The sequence below is a fragment of the Catharus ustulatus genome, unplaced genomic scaffold, assembly GCF_009819885.2.
Source record: "Catharus ustulatus isolate bCatUst1 unplaced genomic scaffold, bCatUst1.pri.v2 scaffold_62_arrow_ctg1, whole genome shotgun sequence".
Classification (NCBI taxonomy): Eukaryota; Metazoa; Chordata; class Aves; order Passeriformes; family Turdidae; genus Catharus; species Catharus ustulatus.
This window is the reverse complement of record NW_024879540.1, coordinates 481,429-492,441: the sequence shown is the minus strand read 5'-3', so window position 1 is coordinate 492,441 and position 11,013 is coordinate 481,429. Positions and strand designations below refer to the sequence as shown.

The 11,013-nt window shown below is 56.0% G+C and overlaps 1 protein-coding gene across 1 annotated transcript; it reads left to right on the top strand.

Moving 5' to 3' along the window:
• Positions 1 to 1,354: 1,354 nt before the first annotated feature.
• Positions 1,355 to 9,766, top strand: QPRT (quinolinate phosphoribosyltransferase). The gene is made up of 4 exons (XM_033086847.1): positions 1,355 to 1,446; positions 3,796 to 4,408; positions 5,252 to 5,383; positions 6,385 to 9,766. The coding sequence occupies exons 1-4, from the start codon at positions 1,355 to 1,357 to the stop codon at positions 6,568 to 6,570; spliced, it is 1,023 nt and encodes a 340-aa protein (XP_032942738.1). The 3' UTR covers positions 6,571 to 9,766.
• Positions 9,767 to 11,013: the final 1,247 nt, after the last annotated feature.

The following is an 11,013-nucleotide window of genomic DNA, read 5'->3' as shown; positions in this document are numbered from 1 at the left end:
GCCCCTTGTTCACCCCTGCGAGTCTCTGCTCCCTCCCTCACCATGACCAGAGTGACTCCAGGAGCTTCCAGGGGTGTCTCTCCCTTACCTCCCACCCCCACCATGTGCCCTGGAACACTTAGGGAACGTCTTGAGGGCACCCAGGCTGGACTCCTGGGTGCTGGGCAGGCTCCACTGTTGTTGGGACAGAGGAGCAGCAGTTGCCCATTGCAAACACTGTCACCATCACCATCATCATCACCACCATCACCACCATGCCCTTCATGATTCTCCCATGTTTAATGCAACCCCCCATGTCCTCCTCCTTGGTGACTCACCCTCCTCACCCACCTTCCATCCCCTGTCCATGTCCTGCTGTGTGTCTCACCCCCATGACCTCCAGATGTCCCTGATGCACCCTCCAGCCTCTTGGAGAACCAATCCCTGGCCCACACGTCCCCTGTGTCAACACCCCATGTCCTCTTGTGTCCTCATGGTGTCCCTCATCCCCCTGTCCCTCTCAAGGAAACCCCTTGATGCCCCAAATGTCCCTCCCAACCACTCAGACATCCAGATGCTGCCCTGGGTAAACATCTGGCTGATGGGCTCCATACATCCTCTGTTCCCACCATGTCCCCCCATGTTCCTTCCCATGATGATCTCTCAATCTCTTCCCCCTTGGTGATCCCCCAATGTCCCCATGTTCCCCAAAGCCTGTCAGAGAACCAATCACTGGCCTGAATCCAGCTCTGGGTGAACATCTGGCTGATGGGCTCCATCTGCTTCTCCATGTTCTTGCTCTTCATCATCCTGTCCATCGACGCCCCTCCTGCCAGAGAGGAGCAGAGGGACAGACACAGGATGGTCACAGGGCATGGCTGTTGGCCACGGAGTTGGTGGTCATCAACATGGCGGTCATGGGAATATCGATGGCCTTAGCGGGGCTGGTAGCCATCAATATTATGGTCATAGTGCTTGGTCGCCACCAAGATGGTGGCCATGGAAAGATGGTCACAGGCCTTCAGGGTGGTCATCATGGGGCTGGTAGGCATTGAGATGTAGGTCTGGTGGCCATGGGGAGTTGCTGGCTGTAGGGATTGGGGGGGTGTGGCTGATGGTGGAGAAAGGAATGTGACATTGATGTTTTTATTGACGACATTGTTTATTGATGTTCACTCTCTTTCATTGGGGCTTGGAATTTCCCGTGCTTACAGATTTGATTGGTCAAAGAACTTGTGTTTGGTGTTTCTTCTGTGCAGCTCTAGCTCAACTACAGCTGTCACAGGGCTGGTGGCCATGCAGGGGTTGGTTGCCACTAGAGTTGGTAGCTGTGGAGTTGATGGCCATAAGGCTGGTGGCCATGGGACTTCTAAACATGGCTCTGGTGACCATGAGTGGGGAGTCTGTGGCCGTGGACATTGTGATGGTGGCCATGAAGGTGGTGACCCTCAGGGTGGTGGCCATTTGGTTTGGTGGCCATGGGAGTTGGATTGGTGGCCAAGGAGGGTTGATGTGCCCCAGGAGTTCCCCCCTTTGACCCCCAGCACCACCTGATGATGCCCAAGCTGCTGTCACTTATGCCTTGGCTGATGGTGCTCAAGATCTCATTCCCCATCGTCCTCCTTGGAACAACCCTCCAGTTCATTGCATGGAACTACCTGGAGGAGGTGGGGGGGGCAGGATGTGTCCCCATGTCCCCATAGCCCCCTGTCACAGTATCCTCAATCCCCCCATTCCCATAGGCCCATGTCCCACCTGAACCCTGCCCTCTGCTTATGGGTCACTTCCATGGTCACCTTCATGGTCCATGGTCACCTCCAGCTCCTCCCTTGTCCCATCTCTCTCACTTCCTCTGTCCCTTCAACCATCTCCAAGTGGTCTTGACCATATCTCCCTGTCCCCTCCTCATGTCCCACCCCCATGTCCTGTTCACCTTGAACATCTCCATATCCCCCCTCATGTCCTCCCCACATCCCTACCACCTCTCCACATTACACTGCCCCTTTTCGTGTCCCCAGTTCCATCTTCCTGTCTTTTCCACCTCCTCCCTGTCCCCTTCACATGTGCCACCACCATGGCCTGGTCACCTCCACGATCTCCAGGTGTCCTTGACCCTGTCTCCTCCCTCCCTGCTCTCCCCACCATCTCCTGGTCACCTCAACCATCTGATCCCTCTTCCCACCACTATCTCTAGGTGACATTGACCATCTTTGTGCCACCTCCACTACCTGCTATCACGTTGACCATCTCCTCCTGGCTACCATCCCCATCTCCATGAGCCCACCACCATGTCCATGTCTTCTCCATGTCCCCTACTCCATGTCCAGGTCCTGTCTTGTCTCTGCACCCACTGTCATCTCCATGTCCCCTCTGCTGTCCCCTCCACCATGGCTCGGCCACCTCCATCTCCTCCCTGGCACTGTCATCACCACACCCCTGGCACTGTCACCTCCCCTCTGGTACTGTAACCCCCCTGGCACTGTCATCATACCCTTGGCACTGTCACCATTACACTGCTGGCACTGTCACCACCACATCCCTGGCACTGTCACCCCCATGTTTCCATCACCCCCCGCCCCCATGCCACTGCAACATCCCCAGCATGGGAGGCAGGTTGAGGGAATCACCTGATGCCATCTGGTGTCACCCCAAGTGCACCCACTGTCCATGGAGCGCCCCTCAAGTGTCCCAAACGCCCCCGCCCCACTCATTTACTGTCAATAAAGGGAATTTCCCCTCCCCCATCCCAAACCACCGGGGGAAGGCGGGGGGAGGCGGGGCGGTTTGCGGGGGTGGGGATCCCAGGGGTACCCAATCACAGCCCGGGGTCAGGCATTGGGGCGAGGCGGGCCACGCCCCCCCCAGGTAAGAACCCCCCCCGACCCCCAATTCGGGCTTCAGTCGCCTCCAGCTCTGGACAGGTTAGTGGGGCGCCCCTCCCCCACCGGGAGTCCCTGGAAGGGAGGAGGGGGATGGGAGGGTGATGTGGCCACTCCGGACCGGACTTTGGACCCCTCTGATCTGGGGAGAGGGGGCAGGACAGGGGAGAGGGACCCACATTTATGGGATGGGACCCACATCTTGGTTGCCCTTGGCGGGGCAGGACTCACATTTGATCTCCTTCCTGGATTCCTAAATCCACCTCAGGACCGCAATAACCCCCAAATCCCTCCTGCGCCCAAAAATCTTCCCCAATATCCCCTCCAGGACCCTCCTAGGATCCCCAGCCTCCCCCCAGGACCCAATAACCTCTCAAATGGCCTCAACAAGCCCTCCCCAGGACCCCAACATGTGAAGGATCCACCTGGGACCCTCAAAACCCCTGAAGATTCCTCCAAAATCCTAATAAGGAGCTACCAGGACCCTTCCCAAAATTCCCCCAAGGACCCCAATATCATCCAAAACCCCTCAAGACAGCCCCAAATATCCCCTTCAGCCCCTCAATAACCTCCAAACCCCCTCCAGACCCAAATATCTCCCTGAAAACCCCTCCCAAATCCCAGTATCCTCTCAAGAACCCTCCTGTGATCCTCAGCACCCCCAGCATGCCCTCAAAATTCCCCCAAGGAATTGGTGTTTGGGAATTCCCAAAGACCCCTGTATTCCCAGAACCCCTCAAAGAACAACCCAAATTTCCTCCTCAGCACCTCAAAACCCCTCCAGACCCCCTCCAGACCCAAATATCTCCCTGAAAATCCCACCACGGAGCCCAATACCCTCTCAGGGATCCTCCTAGGACGCCAACAACGCCCCCCCCCCATCACCCCAAATCCCACTCCCGCAGCCCCCAAATAACGCCTCTGTCTCTCTGCCCAGGTTCCCCTGGACCATGTCCCACTCGCCCTCGGCTCGCTCGCCCCCAGCCCAGGGCTGGGCCCCCCCGCCGCCCCCGCACCGCCTGCGCTCCCTAGCGCGCTCCTGGCTGGACGAGGACGCGCCCTGGCCGGACGCGGCGGTGGCGACCGTGGGGGACTGCGCGACCCGAGCGCAGCTGCTCAGCAAGGGCGGGGGCGACTCGGGGGGTGTCCTGGCGGGGGCCCCCTTCGCCGAGGCCGTTTTCGGGGTGTCGGGGTGCCGGGTCATCTGGAGGGTGCCCGAGGGGGCGGCGCTGCCCCCCGGGCGGGTGTTGGTGGCCGAGGTGGAGGGTCCGGCCGCGGGGGTGCTGGGAGGGGAGAGGGTCGCCCTCAATATTTTGGGGCGCTGCAGCGGGGTGGCCTCGATGGCCGCCAGGGCTGTGGGGGTGGCCCGGGCACAGGGATGGGCGGGGGTCGTGGGGGGCACCCGAAAAACCACGCCCGGCTTCCGCTTGGCGGAGAAATACGCGCTGGGGGTGGGGGGCGCTGACCCCCACCGGGGAGGTTTGGGGGGACTCCTCCTCCTCAAGGACAATCACCGAGCGCTGGCGGCGGCAGCAGGGGGGCTCGAGCAGGTGGGGACACCAAAATTGATGGGCAGTGGCGGGGGAAGGGGGCTTGAGCTGGGGGGTTCTGGGTGTGGGGGGACTCCAGAATTTGGGGACTCCTGGATTATGGAGTGCTAGGCACAGTCTGGGGGAGGGGGGGAGCACCCCAGTTTGGGGGGCAGATTGGGGGGGGACACCCTTGAATTCCGGGATTCTGAGTGTGGGAGGACTCCAGAATTTGGGCGGTAATGGCGGCAGGACCCCTGGATTTTGGGGAAACCCGGAGATTGGGGGGGCAGCACCCCAGTTTTTGGGGAGGTTGGAGGGGAGACCCTTAAACTGGCAGTTCTGGGTGGTAGGCGTGGCAACCCCAGTTTTGGGGGTGTGGGGAATATGAGGTTTGGAGGAAATGGGAGGTTTTGGTGGAAGTGGCTCGATTTTGGGGTACCCCGAATTTTGAGGGTGGTGGGGAAGCAGCGATATTTAAAGGGGGTACCAATTTTGGGACAGACTCTTGGGCTGGGGTATTCTGGGCGTGGACTGATGTGGGAGGAGCCCTGAATTGTGGGGCATGGGTGGGGGGGTCCCAGTTTGGGAGGGAAGTTGGGGGATAACCCCTGAATTCGGGGTGTTCTGTGTTGGGTAACTCTAAATGTTGGTGTTTGCAGTTGGGGGAACCCCAGCTTTGGGGGCAGCAGACACCCTTGAATTGGGGGACTCTGGGGAGGGGACCCAAATTTTTGGGGATAAGTGTGGAGGGGAAGTGAGGGGACCCCAATTTTAAGGGAATGACAGGGGGGAGCCCCCATTTTACCCTGCCCCATACTGGGGCATCACTCTGGGGTTCCCCCTCACTCCCCTCTCCCCCAGATGATTTTGGGGGTGCGCCGGGCCGGGGGCTTCACCCGCCGATTGGGAGTCGAGTGCTCGAGTGTGGATGAGGCGCTGGAGGCTGCTGGGGCTGGGGCTGACATCGTCCTGCTGGACAACCTGGCCCCCCAGGTGAGCTCCAAAATCATAGGGGGGCCAATAATGGTGGGACCCTAAGTGTGGGCTGGACCCTAAAAATGGGGGGGGTTGAACTCTAAAAATGGGAATAAACCCCAAAAGTGGGGCACAGATCTCCCAATAAAGGGGGCGTAATGCCATAGATTTGACCTCTGTCCTCACCAGGTGAGCTCCCAAGTAGCTGGCAGGGGCCACCAAAAATGAGAGGATGCTCCAGGTGTGAGGCTGGACCCCAAAACTGAGAGTTAAGACCCTTTAAAATGAGAGGCAGAGCAGTGAAATGGGTTGAATACTCCAAAAAGTGGGGGTTAGCCACATAGATCCAGGCTTTGCTATACCCAGCTGAATCCCCCAAAATCAAGGGGAGTGGCAAAAATGGGGAACATCCTGGGTGAGGCTGCATCAGTCAAATGGGAATCTTCTATAAATGTGGGGCAGCGCCAAATATACGAGAGGGAATCCCAATTTTGGAGGGTCAGAGGGTTGGGTAATCCCAATTTGGGGGCGGGATTTGTTAAGGGACCCTTGATTTGGGGAGTTTAGGTGTGGGGATTGTAATTTGGAGGTCAGTGGGTGGGCAAATGCCTGGATTGGAGGAGTTGGATAGGAGGCCACAATTTTGAGGTGTTCTGGGTGGGGGGCTACCATTTTGATTGGAGAGCCCAAATTTGGGGTTGTTCTGGAGGTCAGTGGTGGATAGTGCCCCCAAACTGGGCAGATGTTGGGTGGGAAACCCCTGTTTTTATTTGGTTTCTGCTTTAAGGGGGATAACCCTTGATCTGGAGGGCTTGGGGGTGGACACCCCAATTCTGGAGCTCAGTGAGTGGAGTAATCCCTGAATTGGTGGTTTCTTGTGGGGGGAACCCAAACTGGGCAGATTTGGGCCAATTTGGAGGGGTTTCTGCACAATGTAGCATCCATTGTACATCCATGTGTGCAGTGTACCCCCAGATTTTGGGGAGGGGTGCTCCCTGCTAACAGGGTGTCCCCCCCAGGACCTGCATGCGGCGGCGGCGCAGGTCAAGGCCGCGTATCCCGGAGTGACGGTGGAGGCCAGCGGGGGCATCGTTTTGGGGACCCTGCCTCAGTTTTTGGGGCCCCACATCGACGTGGTGTCCATGGGGTGTCTGACCCACAGTGCCCCTGCCCTGGACTTTGCACTGCGGGTGCTGGAACCCTAAAATCCATCCCAATGATCCTGAAAACTCAGCCCAGGACCCCCAAAATCCAACCTAGGACCCTAAAAACTTACTCTGGAACCCCAAAACCCAACCTGAGATGCCCAAATCCATCCTGGAGAGGGTGAAACTCACCATGAAACTCCAAAATCCACCCTGGGAATCTTCAAATCCCAAAGGCCACCCCCCCACTGAGGGGTCTGTGAAATCTGGCACTGGGACCCACAAAATCCATCTTGGATCCCAACATCTATCTTGGAACCCCCTAAGTCAATTCTGAGATCCCAAAATCCACCCTGGGGCTCTCCAGAACATACCCTGGGACTCCCAAATCCCCTTTGAGACCCCACAAAGCCTTCCCCATGGATCTCAAATCTTCACCCTAGGCTCCTCCCCCTCTAAGGTGGACCCAAAATTCCACTCTGAGGTCTCCCCATCCCCCTTTAATCTTTGTACCCCCAAATAAACCCCTACCTCACCTCCCCCACTTATCCCCTCAGTTTTTTCAGGCTTCCAAACTTCAGGTGGTGGGAGGGTCCAGACCCATTTTGAGGATTCTAAATCCCAATCAGAGGATTCCAGATCCCAGTTTGGAGAGCTCAGACCCCAGTGTGAGGATCCCATATCCTGCTGGAGGGCTGCAGACCCCACTTTGGAGGTACCAGATCTCAGTTTGAGAATCCCAGACCCAGTTTAAAGAACCCAGATTACAGTTTGAGTGTCCCTGAGACCAATTTAGGAGTCCAGGACCTGAATCCCCAATTTGAGGGACCCAAACCCCAGATTAGGGGTCCCACATCCCAGTTTGAGGGTCCCAGACCCTCCACCAGCACAGCTGGCCCCACCACTACACTGGGAATTGGGATCAGAGGAGAAGTCCTGCTGTAAATCACAAAATCAGGATCTAATTCCTGGCCTGATCCCACCCAGCCCCATCACACCTGTGTGTGCCCTCCTGCCCGCAGGTACCTTTGGGATGTCTTAAAAGAAATTTGAAAAACTATTATTTAAACAAAAAACTAACTTTCTTTACAAAACTACAGTTGGCTTGCCAGCCATAATCCTTAGGGCAAAGTGATACCCAGAATGAACAATACCTGTGTGACCCTTCAGATATAAAGTGCTGGCCAAGTCTGGGGCTGGGCTTGGATCCAGCCACACCCAGAGCCTTCTCTGAGAAGAACCTTAAAGGGAAGTCAGGGAGTCCTTTCTGCACCTTGTGAATCAGCAGGAGGCTGTCCCTGCTCAGCCTTGCCTGAGTGTCCCACTCTGGGCACACCAGGCTCCCAGCTCAGCGGCGCCAGCGCCACAGAGCGCGTAGGGACTGTGCCGGTGTCTGCTGCTCCTTCGGGCTCCTCAGGATCAAGCTGGTCTGAGCTGCCAGACAACGGATGAATTCACACCCATCTTCCTCCAAGGCCTGAAGTTCTGTGACCAAAACAGAGCTGAGTTGCTGTGTTTGTAGAGATGCCCCACTCTGCCAGCCCTCACTCCCCACTCACCGCTGAAAACCAGAGCAGGCAGCTCCTCACTTTGGTCCTCGCGATGCCGTGCGACGGTCCCTGGGCACAGAGCTCTGTCAGCCCCTGCTGATCCCCAGCATGCTCCCAAGAAACCAGGGAGCGCCAGGAGCCTGGATGTGGCACTGGGCAAGGGCTGGGGGGGACAGGGGCTGCCCAAAGAGGGAGCCGGGCTGGGGTTCACTGATTAACCTGATGGTCCAGTCATACTCGCATTCCTGAGGGTCCGTCAGGTACTGCAGGCTCTGAGGGAGGTACTGCTCAGGCCTGCTGCTGTCCTTTTCCAGCTGGAAGGTGTGGGCATTGTCACACACCCTCCAGGTGGCTGGCCCAGCCCCTCCTGCCAGCAGCCCCATTACCAAGAGCCCTCCTCCCTCCCTCTGGTGCAGGAAGGGGAGATGGGCCTGGAGGAGAGCCCTTGGGGCTCTGTTCTTGAACAAGGATGCAGCTCCAGGCTCTGGGGTCTCTTCCCCAGGCCCAGCTGCAGAGCCCACAGCCCAGCACAGTCCTTGGGGCTCATCCTCACCAAGCAGTCAGCCATCCTCCAGGTCTGCCATGTCTTCGCCACGTGCTTCAGCTCCTTCCACTTGAGGAGCTCTGCGATAGCAAGGACGGCATTCCTGGAGGCCTGGGAACAGCAGAAACTGGGAGATGGCTCCAGCGGTTCAGAGTTTGCTTTGGGAACGTGAAGAACCCACTGATCCCACATTTTTACAGGGGTTTGAAAATCCTGTTTTGGCATTTCTAGCAGTGAACTTCATATAGCTTTATCAACTTCTGCTGGAGTTGGCTAAACATTCACAGTAATTAGGCAGGTTGAGAAGGGTTTTTCTGGGGTTGTGTTGGACAGACATATGGTATTTCCAGTGGGAAATGTGACCTGGGGTGACTCCGCCAGTAGGGAGCTGGGACACGCCCCTGCCAAAACATCTGGGAATGCCCTTAGGTACAGGGATTGAGGCCCAAACCCCTGCTGTCCGACACTTTTGGGGACACGCCTGTCCACACCTTGGTGGTCCTGGGCTGGTGCTGAGCCCTGCTGGAGCAGGCAGGGTAGGTGCTGGCAGTGGCCGTGCCAGCTCGGTTCTGCAGGGACCCTTCCCTGGGGCTGTTCTTGGGGAGCGCTGCCCAAAGCCTGGAGCCCCAGGGGCTGTCAGCCACCCCTCTCTGTGCCTTGACATCGGTACCTGGCCCACTCTGGGCGCCTCGTCATTCATGCGGAGGGTGAGCGGGACCAGGACACTGTGCACGTAGTTCTTCATCCACTTCTTCTCCTTCCCCACCACTGTCCTCAGCAGGCCTCTGAAGGAGCGGATGCAGTGCTCCTGCACCCAGCTTTCCTCCTGCAAGGAACTAGGAAAGGCGAGCTTTGGGAGGCAGCAGCTCCCTGCCCACAGTTATGTGAAAAACAAGGGTCACTTTCCTGGTAAATTTTAAAAGGTTTTATTAAAAAAACCACAAATAGGAGACAAAGACATTAAAGCAAAGGGTTAATGTGGCCGGGTGCTGGGCATTCAGCTGAGAGCACACACTAACTCAGAAAACACTTCCCTAAATGTATCAACATGTTGCATATTCATAGACATTCATGCATTATTCAAAATCATCCCCCCACAACCTGTAAATCAACTTTTTTTGTAGTGCCATCCTGTTGCTTAATCCCTGATTAATAAATTCCTTCCCTGGAGTTCTGGTTGTCTTCATCCAGATAGCAAAATCCAAAAATGTGAATAATTTCCTGATTATCTTTTTATCATTCTCTGAGTTTGTACATGAACAAAAGCTTGTTACAACACCAAGTTTATTACTGTGCCTGAATGTGCCCGCGTGTGCTCAAGTGTGCTTGAGTGTTCCCGAATTGTTGTAAGTGTTGTGGCATTTGTCGATGTGTCCGCGCGCGTATGAGAATGTGTGCCCGAATGTTCCTGTTTATGTGTGAGTGTTGTGAGTGTTCCCGAGTGTGTGTGATGGCGTCCGAGAGTGCCCGAGTGTATTTGGGTGTGCTTGCGTGTTTGCGTCTGTGCATGAGAGTGCCTGAGTTTGGTCAAGTGTTTCCAAGTGTGTCTGAGTTTACAAGAGTGTGTTCGAGTGTGGTGGAGTGTTCCCGAATGTTTCTGAGTGTTGTCAAGTGTGCTGGACTGTATTTGAGTGTTCCCAAGTGTGTCTGAGTTTTCAGGAGATTGCAAATCGTCTTCTCCTTCTAACACAGTAAACACTGAAATGATGCCCGACGAAGTTTTGCTCCTGCTGAAACCCCTCCGCGTGATGCGTAGTTGCTCGAAGAACCACATAACCCTGGGTTGTTCTTCTCTGGTCAACTGAATTGAAATGGAAATCTTCTTTGTAACGTCACACGAAAGGAGTAGAGTTCGAGGCTTCTCTGGGCAAAGCCGGAAACACTCAAGTGAGAATAGTCGGGCATTCTTGGGAACATACAGACACACTCTGGAACTCGGGAACATTCGGCCAAGCTCAGGCAATCGCCGACAAACTCGCACACACTCGGAAACATTCAAATACACTTGTGCACGCTCGACAACACGGACAGAAATTCGGGAACACTCGAGCACACTCAGACACACTCAAACGAAACCAGACAAACTCAGATACACTCGAGCATACTAAAGCACAGTCAGGCACACTCAAATACGTTCCAGCACAGTCGACATGCTCCCGAGTTTGCCTGAATGTTCCCCAATGTTGTCGACTGTGCCTAAGTGTATTTGAGTGTGCCAGTGTGTTTCTGAACAGATGGGAGTGTTTTCGAGTGTGCCCAAGTGTGTGGGAGAGTGCCCGAGTTCTCGTGATTGTGCCCGAGTGTTCTCGGATGTATGCAAGTGTCGTGGAAAGGCTTCTCTGGGCAAAGCCGGAAACACTCAAGTGAGAATAGTCGGACATTCTCGGGAGCATACAGACACACTCTGGA

What these genes read in the sequence shown, in the direction of transcription:
- QPRT (XM_033086847.1), top strand. Translation starts at nt 1,355, where the DNA reads ATGGCTCTGGTGACCATGAGTGGGGAGTCTGTGGCCGTGGACATTGTG. An exon ending in CTCAGGGTGGTGGCCATTTG is followed by an intron (nt 1,447 to 3,795) that starts GTTTGGTGGCCA and finishes CTCTCTGCCCAG; the next exon opens with GTTCCCCTGGACCATGTCCC. An exon ending in CAGCAGGGGGGCTCGAGCAG is followed by an intron (nt 4,409 to 5,251) that starts GTGGGGACACCA and finishes CCTCTCCCCCAG; the next exon opens with ATGATTTTGGGGGTGCGCCG.